Genomic DNA, 17,942 nt, shown 5'->3' with positions numbered 1-17,942 from the left:
CTGAATGTTGCTCATTAAGACTTTATTTATAGTGTATGCCCTGAAACAAAATCAGATTAGCACATTGCAAAAAATATTGAATATTGTGTAACATGAAAGAGCACATCGAGAGTATTATTACACTTATTACATCATTCTCATCAATTACAAGCTTTTATTTTTTTTATTTTTGCAGTGAGGTCTGAAACTTACTATACATATATTTATCTTCAGTACAATGGCCTCTTATATGTCACATGATTAAGGAAAATTAAACTCTTCATATTTTGACACCTTCCAAGTAAACATTCTTATGGCAATAATACCAAATTACAACAATTTAGATTTTTTTTTTAAATAATAATAATAATAATCCAATATATCTTGTCAATAACATGTGGATAAAAGCAAGTTCTGCCCTACAATTTCTTTTTTCATCCAATATAAATAATACATCAGAGCATCAGTCAGAGCAGAAACAATCCATTCTTGCAAACCTCAATTGTGGCTTGATAGAAAGCAAAAGGTTATTAATGAAATATATTGAAAATATTAAATATATTTATAAGAATATTTAAAATTCACAGTGAAAGATGTAACTACAATGTGCAAAGTATCATAAGTATCACTGCCACTTCACATTACTCAAATAATAACAGATGACAACATCAGAGACTTTGACTGATGGGCCTCAAAAGTCGGTTTACTAGCAGCGTTGTGAATTCTCCTAAAAGAAAAGCCATTAAAACATTATTAAAACATCTACATAATTTGGTATGCATTACACTAATGACAACTTACCACAGTCTGTGCAAAACAAGGCTGACCACGAACAATACCACCACCATTAAAGCAGAGATATATATCAGTAGGTAAAACAGTTGATCTGGTAAACAAAGATGATACGTTTAATTACATCAGCAATAATGTAATGAAAAAGGAAAAGTGCATTTTAAGTAAGTCAACTCACCACTCAACCATTGCTGCTTAACGCTTGATTCACTGGTTGGTCGCTGCCCATTGCTTGAATCATCAAATTGTCCATGTCGGACATTTTCACCACTTAACCACTGCTGCCCAGTGCTTGTTTCACTGGTTGGCTGTTGCCCAGAGTTTAATTCAGAGGATTCTCCTCCATGTCGGAAATGTTCTTTGGTCCCTGAGAGCGCTATGATTTCAATGGTTACATCAGAATACATCAATCAGAATGAGACTACCCAAATGCACAGTAGTTAAACTGGCCAACAACCTTTTAATTTGTGAAAGTACTTACTGAAGAGGGACTTGTCTTGGAAAATGTGTTTCAGCTCATTGCACTTATATTGATCATGATGATGTAATCCATCACAAGTGCATGGATGATGAAGTATTGAACCCATTGTTTCCACAAATGCCACCCTGCATTGGAGGTTGTGCCCAAGAAAGAAGTCGGGGTCCAGACGACTTAGCCATTCACTGGTCGTATCATACGCAGATTCCTTTTCCCCAAAACATTTGGACAGGTACCTGCTAAATGTCTGCCTGTGAATAGTAAAGAGTTGTTTTTTATCAGCAGCAGTCTGTATAAATCTTTGGTGCCAGTGTTCCCACAATGCCACTTAACTAGTTACCTAAAACTTCTCCAGTCAACCGGAAAGAGTAAGACCCTATGGTCAACCAGATTCATCATCTGGGGAACAGCACATCTATACCAACACACACTCAACCTTTGAGTATTTCAAAATTTAGCTAATTTGTGGTGGATTTGTGTGAATTTGTACCTTTTCATTCATTCATTGACTAGTTCGTACAACTGACCAGTTGACTACTTTCAGCGCTTACCACAATAGATGCTGTTCCAAAGCAGCAGTAAAAGCCAAAGTTGATAGTGCCAAAGGAAACTTCCTAAGAGGAAGAATGTGATTTCCCCCCCCCCAAACCAGTTAAGCACAAATGCAGCCTCGCAAAAAAATGACCTGGGCTATAACTGGTTGATAGAAATGATGTTCTATAAACATATCCTAGTGCAAATAGTTTTGTCAATGCTATGCCATCAATGTTCAGGGCTAACCTGCACAATATATCTTCAGAGCAGCTGTCCAGAGCCTCCAGGCAGGTCCAGGGTGTCTGCGACTGGTCACTCACACAGGATCCAGAGTGTAGAGAGGCCTTCATCTGCTGGCATTCCTGGTCTTCCCTGTCACAGTCACAGAACACCAGTTTCTCAGCCACATTGTGAGGAAGAGCCGAGTAGAACTGCCTCAGTCCCTCTCTGCACTGGCTGGGGTTGCATTGGTAAGCGTTGCACTCCTGGACAAATGGCACCATCCGGCTGTTACAGGCTTTCTCCCCAAGACAAGCCACTATCTCTTCAAGACAGGATCGGTTGGTGTGATGTACTGGATTGAGGGTATGAGAGTGTACAATGAGGGAATCACAGCAGGCATGCAATTATGAGTTTACAAAAGGCTTTGGTGCTCAAACAGACTAAGGACTTACCATGTCCAGTGGCGGCTTGTGGATATTAAAATAGAGGAGGCACACTTAATTGTAGCTTTTTATTATTATTTATTTATTTATGCTTAACTGCTTAATAAAATCCTTCTTTTGGTCATATTTATGTACGAAAATTACATTATAGCCTACTTATAAAACAAGACAATAAATGTAAAATTTCACTCACCTATTACTTGAAGAAAAATCCATTAGCCACTCGGTATTGCTAAATAATTATGTTCTAAAACAGCGCGTTCGGTCGGTTGACCTTCATTTTTTGTTTTTAGCTGCTGCTCGAAATGGAGCTTTGTAAATTTGTTTGCGATCAAATCTTACAACGTAATTGACGTCTCCATGGTGATAGGTTGATAAACCAATTCTCTATCCACAGAGACATTCACGGGGAATAACAGCGGTAAAACACAGGGGATTCAGACTTCAGTAATATGTTATGGTTGGCAACGATGAAGTTACAAAAGAAATACACATTCTGAAGACATTAAGCTAATAACTTGAGATTTTATTAACATTAAATTGTAATCTAATTCCATTTTTCCACGTCAAAATTTTGTGTAGGATGTGCCTCCCTTGCCTTCCCTGACAAGCCACCACTGACCATGTCCTTTGTGATCTCTGGCTTGCCATTCTGCCTCAGGTTGCTGGTTTTTTTTTTTAGCTGGGAAACAATATGGGAATAGTTTACTGAACATTTTGTTGGCATTTACTCATGTCATTGCTTGTCATGTCATTGCAAACCTGTATGTAAGTTCTTTTTTCACTGATAATCTTTCGGTAAAACTTTATTTTAGGGTCTCTTAACTAGTTGCTTATTAGCATGCATATTACTAGAATATCAGCCATTTATTCGTACTTATAAAGCACATATTAATGCCTTATTCTACATGACCTTATTCTACATCCCTAATCCTACCCAATACCTAAACTTAACAACTACCTTACTAACTATTAATAAGCAGCAAATTAGGAATTGATTGATAGAAAAGTTGTAGTTAATAGTGAATAAGTGTTCCCTATTCTAAAGTGTTACCAATCTTTCCTTTTGCCAAAGCAAAATAATTATTTCAAATTAAAAATGACAGTGACATATGCATCACACCTTTTATAACATTACAGGAACTTTTATAATACTTTTATGATTTGCATGAAAAACAACTAAATGAAGATTATTCAAAATCTCCACTTTTGTATTCCACATAAAATAACAATAATAATAATAATTACTATCCCTTTTAGCATGTTACTGTGCATGCAATTTTTGCATGGCAAAAATTGACTGTGGTAATTGGCAGCATGCTAGAGATGTAGAACCTAGCTTTTTTCATATTTGCATTATTGATATTGCAATACTTAATGTGTGGGGTATACCCTGATGATGCTGGCACTGAGAGTACAGCTGCTGTAGAGTGCTGCATGGATCCGACCCAGAACACACACACTGTCCCAATGCAGGTGAGCGGCTTAACATCATCTGAAGAGTGGCGTTACAGACCTTTGCGTCAGTCATGTGGCAGTCTCCATCTTTCCACAGGGATGAGAAGAGACAGCAGCAAAGCAACCTTTACTACACTGTAAAAAATGACCGTGAATTTAACGGTAAAAGACTGTAAAAATGCTACAGTAAAAACCTGTTAAATGGTTAATGGTATATAGTAGGGGAATTTACCCTACTATATACCCCTACTATATACGGTGAAAAACTGTATTGGACATTACATGTATTGGACATTAATTTTACGGTAGTATACCATTTTTGGAAGTGAAAAAGACCGTATAATTTACAGTGAATAACCGTAAATTGACATTCTCAGATTTCCCTGCGTTACATTTCAAATTTGATGTTTTTTTGTTGAAATAACAATGTTTCTTAGTTTTTTCTTATCAGTTTTGTAGGCAATTTCAACGTCGCTGCTTTGACATGAGCTTACCATCAGCTTTTAATGAGTGAACTCTATACATCTGTGTCTCAATGTGTGCATGAATTTTTAATAGCTGAAGTTAATGGCTATTGTATGTGATTGTTTATAAAGCATTTAATCCTTTAATTGGTCCTTAAATTGAAGCATAAAATGTCTATAATTATCTATAAATTTTAAAGTGTGCTACGATTTTCCAAAACGGTTATTATGGTCTCATGTTAAAATGTATCAACATAACAGTCAATAGCATAATGTGAATATGGACTGATGATCTCATATATTGTTTGCTTATATACTTTGCTTCCCTGAGGCCAGTGTGTTTTCTCTCTCTTCCCTCTCTCTCTCTTTCTTTCTTGCATTCAGGCACTACCAACAAACTTCAATGTCCCCTCAAGCTAGACCTTTCTTCTTCCCTGGATGGACATACAGCCTCACTTTGAGTCATGCTGTTTGCTCAAGGCTATTGCGCTTAAATCCAATTACTGCCAACACAGTGATGAGACATTTCACAAGGTAGAAGAGACAGGTATTGCTGACAGCATTTTCTTTGTTGAATATCTTTGTCAAAATTAAGATAACCCAGCTCAGTTGAAATGGCAGCATGGTGGATTTAAAGTGTGAAAAATCATGTATAGTGGGGCTGTTTTATGTATGTTTGTCTGTGTATATAGAAATAATTTGCTATAAATTATTCATTATTCTTATATTACACTCCACGTGGCACCCAAAACCTTGAAATCAGTGTGCCGACCGCCTCTACTCACACTCTTTTGTGACAAATCGAAAAGTTGCCCCCACCTTGAAAGGTTTTAATTTTTAATGCCTTGACAGAATCAGCTCGTATGGATCAAGAGGGCAAACATTCAATTTGTACATTTTTTTTGTGAGAGCAGTTTACCCAGTGCGACCAGCCAACCCCGGGTCCTATCCCATTAAACAAAAAACAACCGGTTGCACTCATAGAAGTTTAAATAAGAATTCTGTACCTTTAAAATAACAGATATTTCTGAGAACAGCCTGTTCGCTTCTGCAGACATGTGGAGAAACACAAGCATCCATGTGCGAAATGCAGTCTGTAGTTCTCGATGTGTCAATGCAAACTAGCTGGTACAGCAAATGAGACACTGGAATGGAAAATAACATTCATAATTGGCTCGTCCTGAGATCAGCTTAATGCAGTGAGAAATGGCAATCTACCTGTTCAGCGTGGACTCACACAATATTTACTACATAGTCTCACGCGTTTCAAAGCCATTAGGCTCCAAACGTTTTGTAAAAATGTTTTCTTTGAAAATATTCTTTCCAATTTTTTTTTTCCATTAACATAACAAACTGAGTGAAAACCTGACAAGAATATATGCAATGTTTCCCATTTTTGCTTTAATCAAAGCAACACTTGAGCAGGTAGTAGGACAAAACCTCATGATCCATATTATCCATTATCATTATGAGAATGTTTTAAAGAGCATCTTTAGCTCTGATGGAAGAAAGAGAATCTGTCATTTGTACAAAGGAATTGAAGTTAGTGTCACAAATTTTACATAATAGAGCAATATAGAAACACCAGGCAATTGTTCAGGCACACACACACACACACACACGAGAAATCAATTTCAATAACTCCATCTGGAATAACTTCCAAGATCAATGAAGCACCGAACTGCTAAAAGCTCACTAATCCTTAAAATAGATCCTCTACTCACCCATGAGAAATGCTGCTTTCATGGCCTTCATGTTGGTGGAGTATCGGTGTTAAGCACCTGTGCGAGTGAACAGCTCCGCTTCACCGCGCTCTATTCAACCCAGCGTGACGTCACGGTGCTAATGAATAATCCCTCAGGTGCGTCGCTCTCTGTGTTGAATGTCACTCACCTGCACGGCTCACTGTCACACCATGTAATCGGGGCCAGTTCTCGAGTCAGTTCATATCCTAGCCATCTGTAACTGTGTCTTAAAGAAATGTTGAAATGTTTTATAATATATAAAATAAATCTTTAACTATTACTGTATAGTTAAAACTAAACATTTATCACTAACCTTAGTCTCAGCCTCAGACAAGCATATTAGGTCAAAAGTCCTGACACCTAACTTTATGTGTAATCAAACTGTGCCTTACGACTACAACTGAGTTACAAAGTAGAATTATATCACTGAATTATTTATAATAATGGCACGAGAAAATGCATGAAAACCCTGAAAAGACCAGCTCAGAACATCATATATTTCCATGCTGGTTCAGAATACTTCATGCATGTTAGTGCTAGTTTAGTGCTGGCAAAACAATTCGCAAAAAGCAATTACTTGTGTTGCTTTTGTTTATTTATATTTGGATCGCATCTACATAGACAAAAGTAATTCACTTTTTTGTGTAAACATGGTTTAAAAGTCAGCATGTATGAAAATCATTTACATATTTGCTAACTAAAGCAATTGACATAAATGACGAGTGGCTTCGTAGTGTATTTTTTTAAAGCAAAATTGGAATCCATATATACAAACATAATTTCAAACACATTCAGTGTATTTATGTATAAATGTCATAAGCAGCAGCAAGTACACATTTTTAATAAATAAACAAGACCTCAAAGCAAGCACCTGAGAGATAACAACATCATAAGTAGTTCTATGCCCTGCTGTTCACCTGTTTGCGCTTGTACCACACTTGAACAAAGATGCTTTATTGTGCCATTGTTCTGTTTTATGACTCTGTAGTCGTTTGACTAATAATAGTCATGACAGCCAGCGCTCCCAACAAGCAAACACTCAGAGCAAATAATTACTGCTGGACCGTGCAAAACGTCAAAACAACTCCTTTAGAAATAAATGCAAACACCACACAACACAGATGCCTAACACTGGCAATAAAACAGACTTTTATCTGTAAGCATAACTATCAAAATGTACACTAAGTAAATGACCTGATGTTTTTTTTGAGTACCTGACTGAGAAATTAGAGCGAACTGTTCCTGAAAAGATGACAGAGTATTCTTATAGAGAAACATTACAAATTATACATTGTTTAATCATGAAAAAAAAAAATATATATATATATATATATATATATATAATATCAATTTTGTACTTGAAGCAGTTTATGCATGCATTGTGTAAAGTGCGACCTGTTCTCTGAAGTGTGTTATTTCTGCACTGCTAGGGGATGAATTACAAAAATACTGTTTGATTTCAAACAGGCTTCCTGAATACATCTGCCACTGGCCAATCAAACAAATAGTACCATCCAAAATGCACATGACTGATGAGCCAGTATCACTGTGTTCAGCTGGTTACAGGATGCTCAAACATACAGAGCAGCAGTGCTGCAGTCTTTACACTTTACAGATAACTCGCAAATTACTTATAGTTGTGTCTACATAAGATTTGATAGGAGAAAGTATTTCAACATTGGAAAAATTACACACGTCACCTTTAAAAATTGTTTATTTTTTTTTGTGCTTCCCTTCTATTGTCATTGGCTTTCAATCTTGAGTTGAGGAATGCAGTCTCACATCAACGATGTGATTCAGAGACATGCCATTATTTTCATGCACATCATCTCTGGGGATTGTGGGGTACATCACCTGTTGCGGTGAGCAGAAAATAACCCTTGGTTCAGAGGGTAAAAATTTCAATTCCACTGAAGGTTCATGTGCTCTTACGCGAGACACAATGTCATTTTCAAAAAGTGAGGGTAATTCTCTGGGGCTAATAGGTCTATTCAATCCTTCCATCCGTTAGTCTCGCAGGTCAAAACATACAAGCGCGTCTGTGTTCTTCTAATCGGCGGTGGTGACTGGTGAAGTGGCACCCAGTAGGATTAACCCAGCAAACCCTTCTCTACATAGCCTGGTCAGATATCCTGGAGATGTTGTCAAAATTGTTTACTTGGGTAGACAGAGATTTGCGGCTATCTGTGCTGGTTCTCGCTCTGACTCTCTCCTTGTGTGTCTCATCTCTACCGGAGCAATGACAGATGAACGCTGCTTTGAACTCCTCTCGAAATTTACCTGCAAGGAAAAATATTCAGGATTTGATTTAAAGCGTCAAATTAACCTTAAGCATTTTAATAATCCATTTAAATCCACATTTTTCACAGATAAGTGAGCACATGCTGTGGATTACACCATCTCATTCATCATTCCCAAATGAACATCAGTAAGAACACATACACTTGCTTCAGTGTAAACGACTGTTAATAATTTAACATTCTTTTATTTACTTTCACAACTGTGAGCACTGACAGGTTTACATGGCCTGTGGGCATGCTTATATAAGCCAGAACAAATAACGGACCGATAACGGGCAGTCTTTTACTTCAACACAAACATCATCTTTCAGAAAGAGCAACCTGGAAATGCCTCTAGTCATGTGAATACATCACCCATTTTAAAATGACAGTTTTTTATAAACTCTCAGAAGAAAAATGACCAAAAACTGTACCTCTAATAGTCCAACAGCCTGTCACTGGTGCAGTACGACAAAACATTCTGATAATAATAATTAAAATTTAAAAAAATTTAAAAAATAAACAAATCTTTCAAAGCTCTCCCGTGTGACTGGTGGGATTAAATGTATTAATTCATCTTCAGTGGGTGCACTAAATCATCCATGCTGATATAATGATGTCTAAAGCGCCCTTGACCAGGTAATGATGTAATCAGTATCATCAAACCTGTACCATGGTGCACAAAGAGAATATTGCAATGCTAATGAAGAGATAATTAGCTTGCTCGTTTGGAATGAAAAGGTGCAGGATGTTTCTGGAGGGCAAATGGCATTTCAAAGCTTTGAAGTTTTCTGTGTGTTTGCAGGCAGTGTAGGGAATGAAAGGTGCGATGCCTTAGTGTGACCAGCAGATGGAGGAAATGACATGTAGCACAGTTGTTCTCAGCTCTGGTCATCTATATGTCTGTTTTATCTGACACGGCCAGATAAATTCAGACAGCTCGCCGCTAACATGATGATGATTTCAGTCTGGTGTGTAAAAAAGAAAGACACTTAAAATATTCATTGCTGTGGGTCTCCAAAACCAGAAACCTCTGATGTAGCGGAAAGGTGTCAAATACTCACCACTGAGGAAATTGTAGATAATTGGATTGGCGGCACTGTTGGCGTATATAAGCCAGTGTGAGAAGGTGAACCAGGCATAGAAAAACAGATATAATACAGATAAACAAATGATAAAGCTTGGCTTAATGGATATTTGATCCATTTCTACAAAAGCGCTTTTTGTAAATGATATAATCGCAGATGAAGTAATGGTGCTTTATATAACATTAATAAGTGTTAATAATAAATTCCTTGTGACATTTGTACTGGCTACTGTATACAGGCCACCAGGGCACCATACAGACTTTATCAAAAAATGTGCTGATTTTCTATCTGAGTTAGTGCTGGCTGCAGATAAAGTCTTAATTGTTGGTGATTTTAATATCCATGTTGATAATGAAAAAGATGCATTGGGATCAGCATTCATAGACATTCTGAACTCTATTGGGGTTAGACAACATGTGTCAGGACCTACTCATTGTCATAATCATACTTTAGATTTAATACTATCACATGGAATTGATGTTGATGGCATTGAAATTCTGCAGCAGAGTGATGATATCTCGTATCATTATCTAGTCTCTTGTATACTCCATATAGCTAAAGCTGCAAGTTCAACTCCTTGTTACAAATATGGTAGAACCATCACTTCTACAACAAAAGACTGCTTTGTAAATAATCTTTCCGATTTTTCTCAATTCCTCAGCATATCCAATTGTGCAGCAAAACTTGATGGTGTAACAGAAACTATTGACACTCTATTCTACTACTTTAGACACAGTCACTCCTATATGCTTAAAGAAGATTAAGGAAAACAGTCAGACACAGTGGTATAACGAGCACACTCAGGCCCTAAAGAGAGCAGCCTGGAAGATGGAGCGCAGCTGGAAGAAAACAAAACTAGAGGTATTTCGTATTGCATGGAGGGAAAGTACGTCTACTTACAGAAAACCCTTAAAAACTTCTAGATCTGCTTACTTTTAGTCTCTTTTAGAAGAAAACTAACACAACCCCAGGCATTTATTCAATACAGTGGCTAAATTATCAAATAATAAAGCATCAGCAGGCGCAGACATTTCCCAACAGCACAGCAGTAATGGCTTTATGAACTTCTTTACTTCCAAGATCGATACTACAATTATAACCATGCAGCCATCAGCCACAGTATCGCATCAGATAGCACACTATAGATTCCCTGAGGAACAATTCCACTCATTCTCTGCTATAGGACAGGAAGAATTGTTTAAATTGTTAAATCATCTAAACCAACAACATGTATGTTAGATCCTATACCATCTAAGCTACTAAAAGAGGTGCTTCCTGAAGTCATTGATCCTCTCCTGAATATCATTAATTCATCATTGTCATTAAGATATGCCCCAACAATTAACTACGACTTTTCCCTCAATAAATTCCTAATTTGCTGCTTATTAATAGTTAGTAAGGTAGTTGTTACGTTTAGGTATTGGGTAGGATTAGGGATGAAGAATAAGGTCATGTAGAATAAGGCATTAATACGTGCGTGTTGTTGAAAGTAAATATATCTTCCTTGTTTACAACCCTGTTTCAGTCTCTTTCGATTAAAAACTACCTTTTCAATAATCTTTCATAAAAACAGTCTCTTGTCATCATCTAATGGTGGAACAATATAGCTAATCACTATCACGAACACAGACACACCGTTTCCCAATACTAAATACTATAATTAAATACTACTGTTATTTATATAAAATATTATTTATTTAATAATTAACAAACAACAACAGCCATCATAAAAGTTGCTAGGCAATTCAGTCAAAAATACAAAGGCCCTAGGACAGACACTATAGATCCGCTGAGGAACAATTCCACTCATTCTCTGCTATAGGACAGGAAGAATTGTTTAAATTGTTAAATCATCTAAACCAACAACATGTATGTTAGATCCTATACCATCTAAGCTACTAAAAGAGGTGCTTCCTGAAGTCATTGATCCTCTCCTGAATATCATTAATTCATCATTGTCATTAAGATATGCCCCAGTTATTTATATAAAATATTATTTATTTAATAATTAACAAACAACAACAGCCATCATAAAAGTTGCTAGGCAATTCAGTCAAAAATACAAAGGCAGTGCTCTGATATACAGCATTAAAGTTACATAAAATATAACTTGAACTGAATTAACACTGAGCTGTCTTTAACTGAACAATGATATTGTTTTCTTTTTGACAGTTAAGTGGAAAAAGTGATATATTCTAGTTACACTAAGGGCAAATAATGATAAATTTTGCTAACACTAAAGTAGCAGTATTTTCTTTAGCAACTGGGTAGGATTAGGGATGAAGAATAAGGTCATGTAGAATAAGGCATTAATACGTGCGTGTTGTTGAAAGTAAATATATCTTCCTTGTTTACAACCCTGTTTCAGTCTCTTTCAATATAAAAGTATTTACTGCTGACTCATTCATAAAAACAGTCTCTTGTCATCATCTAATGGTGGAACAATATAGCTAATCACTATCACGAACACAGACACACCGTTTCCCAATACTAAATACTATAATTAAATACTACTGTTATTTATATAAAATATTATTTATTTAATAATTAACAAACAACAACAGCCATCATAAAAGTTGCTAGGCAATTCAGTCAAAAATACAAAGGCAGTGCTCTGATATACAGCATTAAAGTTACATAAAATATAACTTGAACTGAATTAACACTGAGCTGTCTTTAACTGAACAATGATATTGTTTTCTTTTTGACAGTTAAGTGGAAAAAGTGATATATTCTAGTTACACTAAGGGCAAATAATGATAAATTTTGCTAACACTAAAGTAGCAGTATTTTCTTTAGCAACAGGCTAAGTGTAAATAGTAGTTAGGTGGCAGATATTTATACTTCAGTACTGCAGTACATTATAAAACAGTATGTAATAACATATTGAGTGTAAATTATCATATTTATTAATATTATTAAATGGATGCCGCCTTATTGGAACAATAAAGCCCTTCCTACACCTATCTAACCATACCAAATAAACACTGTATTATTATTGAGGCGTTTTACTTCCACTTTCCAAATATTTCCTTTATTTTTATTAAAAGTAAATGCCTTTCTGATCTGATATGTGATGGCAAGTTGACGAGTTTGGCAAAAGGTGGATTCGAACTTGGGTCGATCGCGTCAATTGCTTTGCGTTTTACTTGCTACGCCACTCATCCTGCAGGTAAACAGCCGTCTTTTGCAGTGCTGTTTATCGCAGCCAGGCATTGCTGGAAGGAGTTACTGTAAATAGGCTCTGCCAACAAATTGGGCTACTTGCACTTCTCTTGAATTCTGCTTGCATAATTTAAATATTTTTATTTATGTTATTTATATATCATATTACTGCAATATTATTATTATTTAATCTCTTTGAAACAATCTGTACTGTATAAAGTGCTATAGTGATAAAGGTGATGTCATTTGACTTGATCGGAAACGTGCCATATAGATTAATACGTGCGTGTTGTTGAAAGTAAATATATCTTCCTTGTTTACAACCTTGTTTCAGTCTCTTTCAATATAAAAGTATTTACTGCTGACTCTACTGCAATATTATTATTATTTAATCTCTTTGAAACAATCTGTACTGTATAAAGTGCTATAGTGATAAAGGTGATGTCATTTGACTTGATCGGAAACGTGCCATATAGATTAAGGTACAGTACAATTTATGTCCTACTAACGATATTGTTTTTAGATAAAGAGCAATATTTGCTCGTTTGTAGTTTACAGTAATATGTATATAAGTACATATAAAAGTGTTACATTTATAATTACTATCCCCGTCTCCAGTTCACTCTCGCATTTGAAGATGAAACGTCACGTGGAGCGCCTTGCATTGTGGGAAACAGTATCCCATGCAGTGATCCTCAGATGCATACATCAAATTTCAGCAAATGTAGCAGGTAATCCAGGAATTCCATGCATACAGAAAATACACATACTATTCACAGTATACACATTGCATACTGCACTATAGTAGGAGTTGTATGGTTGTATTCTATTCCAAACACAACAGGGGTCTTGGCTTCATCTTATGGTTTTGCTGACATTCCACGCTACCTCACCTGATCTCACATTGAGCCAATCAAGATTGGGGTGTTTTCACACATGCTTCAGACACCGGCCAATGCTAAAGCATTCCCATAGCATCAACAATGATGCAGTGTTGGGTTCCACTCAAAAGGGAACTAATGTGGATCACAGTTGAGAATAATCACAAAACAATCCTCATGAATTGGCATTAGAATTGTGTCACAACCCAAAACATTAATGGACCAAAAAATAAGCTTTGTTGTCTTTATGCGAAATTTCCTGTTTTTGTTTGTTTGTTTGTTTTTTGTTTTTACTTTTATTATCCAGCCATGTTCTTGACAGATGTTTTGAGACACAGGGACAGAGGAGGTGTAAGCATAATTGTGTTATAATAAGCACATGCACTACCTCTGCCAAGTATAGTGCTTACCTCTTCATGATGTTGAGAACACTGATGGGCAGGTAACAGAGTGCAAACACAAACAGCACCACCATCAGCATGCGTGCCGTCTTCCGTCGGGCTTTCACCTGTTTGATCTCCGCTGAGACAGTGCTGGTTCTCACTTTCACCGATTCTCCTGAGCCTACAGCATGGGCAGAACACTGCAGCGACTTCCATTTCCTTTGAAGCACCGATGATGTTCCAGGAATCTGCTCAGGGATAAAGCACTGTGTGTTATGGGTCATGGTGCAGCAATTCACACCCGTTAGACTGTGTCCATATAGCCACATTTTCAGCAATGAATACACAAGTAAAGACATAAGATTTGTGCAGTTGGTAGTAAACAAAACCACACCTAGCACTACCAAATCCAAAATCTAGTCATCTAAGTTCCATCTCAGTTACAATGTTAACATGCAGCTGTGCAAGTAAGCAGGAGAAAGATAGACAAATCATTATGTGTTGGAACAGAACAAGAGTTTACAGAAAAAAATAGTGTCATTTATAAATGCAGTTGTGCTTAACTTTAAAGTGTCAAGAACACTTACATACCTGTTGACACCAGAGTTTATGACAGATTTGAATGTATGCCAGGACCATCAAACATAATGGAGCAAAATAAGTGACAATAAAGAAGCAGGTGTGGTATACTTTAGGGTAGATTTCATCTGTAAAAGAGAGAACCAAACAACAACATCAGTTAAATGCACATGACATTCTGTAACTAAAAGCAGAAGGGAGTTATTAGGAAAGGTAAAGGGACATTTTAGGCATGATGGAAATTTTAGCATACAGTATATGTTGTGTAACATTGTATAATAAGAATGCTGTATTGACCAATCAGCATCCATGATTTCAACTTGAACCTAATCGCTTAGTGGAGACTTCCCCTTTAATGAACCTTCTATGAATTGAATGTAACAGGCTTGGATATTATTAAACCTTTTCAAATGGATATCAATTTTTTTTGTCATTTCTATATTATGTTCAATATCATGATATTAAACCTAATTACATCCATTGCTCAAAAATGTGAAAAGGCACACTCATTTCACTGCATAAGCTTTCATGTTGTGTTTTATGTATATGAACTATGTTAATGCAATTCAGAGCAGAAGAGATTTTATCATGATCCTTTGCTCAAAAAGAAAGGCTCATCCTCTGGACTTGAGGCTTTCGAGCTTAAAATATCATAAAAATAATCCCTATATATTTTCAAGTCTTCTGAAACCATACATTAATGAAGAACATATTTAAAAATCCTCCCCTTGAAATGATAAACCAATTTGTGAACAAATTCAGTCAGATCAGTTTTGTGAATCGGATCGATTTATTTAAGATCAACATATTGAGGGACAGGGACAAGCGTATGTATCCACAAATTTTCAGAGAACCTAGAGATTTTCAGAGAAGCCTCAGTCCCTATTCATTGTAACTGTATGGAGGAAAAAAAAGAGTTTGGAAGACATATGTGATTGGAGTGAAATGAACAAATGATGAATATTTTATATACTAGATTTTTATTTCAAATAAACCATTTGGAAATAAACATTTTGGCAGATCAAAGATCCTAAGCTTGATTTCAGCTCACTATATATATATATATATATATATATATATATATAATATCCACCTTAATATGCAGGTCGTGGTCGGAAGCGTAAAACTGACGTGGATGCAGAAACCGTTGCAGTGGGGGAGAAGAAGGAAAAGCTTGATGGAGTAGACAATAAAGATGAAGAAACAGGACAAAGGGTCGTCATTGAGCATTGGTGAGGTCACATGGCTAGCTATTGAAAATGTGTTCATGCACTGTTTATTGTGTACCAATATTTTGTGAATTATTTACAGCAGTTTTTGCAATATTAAAACAATTTAAAAGATTTTTAAAAAGATGTAGAAATACCCCCTAAAGTTAATTATATATAAGACACCCTTATATTTGAGTCATGTTCATATTCTAAATGTTTTACAGCAAAAGTTGACGGGTCTATGGGCGGAATGCGGAAGGTGTGCGTGAGGCACTTGCGGCTTCGCACCCTGAACTTCGTGTGGTGCTCAATCCTCAGAAACCTCGGCGGAACAGCTTTGAGGTCACGCTGATGGAGGGAGACAAAGGTTAGCCTGCCACGGAAAGAAGCCCAAGCAGTATTCAGTCATGTCTTCTTTCAGCTGCCTGCATCGAGTAACAAAGGTTGCATTTTATGGCTGTCCAACGAATTTGTATTTATTTTTTTTACATATGCTGCCTCTGTATTTCTTTCTCCTGAGCAGAGGTTGTTTTGTGGTCTGGCATTAAGAAGGGTCCTCCACGCAAACTTAAGTTTCCTGATCCTGCTGAAGTGGTTTCTGCCCTGAAGGAAGCGTTGAAGAGCAAGTAGAGGTTATAAGGAGACAGGCGAGTCTGTTGCGCTTAACATGTCTTTAACAAATTATAGCTTTGTAAATGGCAATAAAATTAATTTTCCTAATTTTTTTTCTCTCCCTCTAGTCAAGTCATCTTTGTTCCTGGACACTGGATGCATAATGATGTAAATAGACTAATGGGAAAATCTCTCTGTCTGTTTTCTGATGATCGGCTCTGCTGTTCCGGACTGGATAATTGACCTTGCTTTGTTTCTCCTGTTAAACTCTCAAAGTCTTGTTCATGTTCTATTTTGAAATGACTAGTTTTAGATTACTATTACTGGTCTCTGTACTCAATGTTAATGTTTTGTCAGTCTTTTTTTCCTGTTTGACTTATACAAATAAAGCTACCATGATCTACCTTTTATCTGCATCATTATGGTCAAAAGTAGTCTAGAATATAGTCTCATTGTGGCTAAAATATTTCAGACAGATGTGTGGTCTCACATCATATATATATATGCCACTGTGCCTTTTATAATCTTTTGAAGCATGTATTTCCCCTCTGCTGATTTCTCAAAAGGATGTTTTTGCTAGGCTAGTTATGAAATCAAAGTACAGAAACAGTTCAGTAGCACACAAATTAAGACTCAAACACTAAGACATGCCTAAAACAAGATTTTTAACATTGGAAGTGTGGCTCAAGAATTAAAAATGCTGCCAATTCATCATGATGCCGTAAGTCTAATGCTGAGCTACTTCATTTGCCCAGTATGTTGTGGTTTCTTTTATTTTGGATATTTATGTGTTAATATCTAATTTAATTTACCATTTAATTTTATGGCCAATAACAATACAATCCCCTTGTCAGCATTATGATTTTGTAAAAACATCTGTGCTTTAAAGAGGCATGTACCAACAAAAACATCTCAATGCAGTTTAAAGAAAGCTTTATTGTCAAAGGGAGATGTTGTCTGCTGTAAGCAGTAAGTGCTGTGTGTTAAGATTTAATTGACTGATAGCATTATGCTCCCAACAGGTTTTCTCCAAGTAGAGCTGGAATAGAAACCGCCACCTTATATTGGATCATAAATCTATATTCTTTATCCAAAGGTAGTGCTGTTCCAAGCCACATTAGCTGCATCCATATCAACAAAGTTTATATAAATCCTGAAAAACAATACAAAAAGGTTTTACAAAATAAACAAATAATAACTGCATTTGACACATACAAAACAACCCATAATATGAAAGGTATATCTTAAATTAGTATGTATGCATGCATACGCACATTACAGTTTTTCTCGATTGCTAACACACTATAACTGATTCGTTTGACACAATTTTCCAAACCATTCATACAGTTCCTGAAACAAAGACACGTTTCTCAAAACTTTTAACTTTTGTTTTCACACACGCTTCAATTTGCTCAGTATTTTCTGCAAAACTCTACACAAGAACGGCATCATTTTGCACAGGTTTAACCATGTTCTCATTTAGAAAACACAAACACAATATAACTACCTCAAGAATCACAAAATGAACTCAAACAGCACACATTTATCCATGTGTGAACATTAAGTAGCAAAACTGATGACACACCAGTCAGAATCTCAGGATGATATAAAAAGGAGCACAGGTCATTA

At 36.2% G+C, this 17,942-nt stretch overlaps 3 protein-coding genes across 3 annotated transcripts; 1 reads left to right on the top strand and 2 right to left on the bottom strand.

Annotated features, from left to right (window-relative positions):
* Positions 1 to 624: 624 nt before the first annotated feature.
* Positions 625 to 2,286, bottom strand: LOC107712333 (GDNF family receptor alpha-like). Its single transcript, XM_016517557.1, has 5 exons — positions 2,030 to 2,286; positions 1,253 to 1,500; positions 950 to 1,147; positions 781 to 865; positions 625 to 706 (listed from the first exon to the last, which is right to left on the bottom strand). The coding sequence occupies exons 1-5, from the start codon at positions 2,284 to 2,286 to the stop codon at positions 625 to 627; spliced, it is 870 nt and encodes a 289-aa protein (XP_016373043.1).
* Positions 2,287 to 7,960: 5,674 nt separating this feature from the next.
* On the bottom strand, positions 7,961 to 14,762 carry LOC107712322 (orexin receptor type 2-like). The gene is made up of 5 exons (XM_016517547.1): positions 14,744 to 14,762; positions 14,503 to 14,618; positions 13,939 to 14,159; positions 9,459 to 9,541; positions 7,961 to 8,395 (listed from the first exon to the last, which is right to left on the bottom strand). Exons 1-5 carry the CDS (start codon positions 14,760 to 14,762, stop codon positions 8,226 to 8,228), a joined length of 609 nt encoding a protein of 202 aa, XP_016373033.1. The 3' UTR covers positions 7,961 to 8,225.
* An 829-nt stretch (positions 14,763 to 15,591) lies between these two features.
* On the top strand, positions 15,592 to 16,716 carry LOC107712321 (selenoprotein H-like; the record flags this gene model as incomplete). Its single annotated transcript, XM_016517546.1, has 4 exons — positions 15,592 to 15,722; positions 15,926 to 16,068; positions 16,225 to 16,348; positions 16,442 to 16,716. Coding segments are annotated over 3 exons (381 nt in total), but the record flags the coding sequence as incomplete, so codon positions are not given.
* Between the last annotated feature and the right edge of the window lie 1,226 nt (positions 16,717 to 17,942).

This window comes from Sinocyclocheilus rhinocerous, unplaced genomic scaffold (genome assembly GCF_001515625.1).
Source record: "Sinocyclocheilus rhinocerous isolate Xijiao unplaced genomic scaffold, SAMN03320098_v1.1 scaffold358, whole genome shotgun sequence".
Lineage (NCBI taxonomy): Eukaryota > Metazoa > Chordata > Actinopteri > Cypriniformes > Cyprinidae > Sinocyclocheilus > Sinocyclocheilus rhinocerous.
Note: the sequence above shows the minus strand (reverse complement) of the source record. Positions and strands in the feature narration are given on the sequence as shown.

Coding starts and splice junctions, on each gene's coding strand:
- LOC107712322 (XM_016517547.1), bottom strand. Junction 14,160..14,502: donor ATAAACTCTGGTGTCAACAG/GTATGTAAGTGT, acceptor ATCCCTGAGCAG/ATTCCTGGAACATCATCGGT. Junction 8,396..9,458: donor TATCTACAATTTCCTCAGTG/GTGAGTATTTGA, acceptor TTTTCCTTGCAG/GTAAATTTCGAGAGGAGTTC.
- LOC107712333 (XM_016517557.1), bottom strand. CDS start 2,286: ATGGTGCCATTTGTCCAGGAGTGCAACGCTTACCAATGCAACCCCAGC. Junction 866..949: donor TAAGCAGCAATGGTTGAGTG/GTGAGTTGACTT, acceptor TTTGTTTACCAG/ATCAACTGTTTTACCTACTG. Junction 707..780: donor CTTGTTTTGCACAGACTGTG/GTAAGTTGTCAT, acceptor CTTTTCTTTTAG/GAGAATTCACAACGCTGCTA.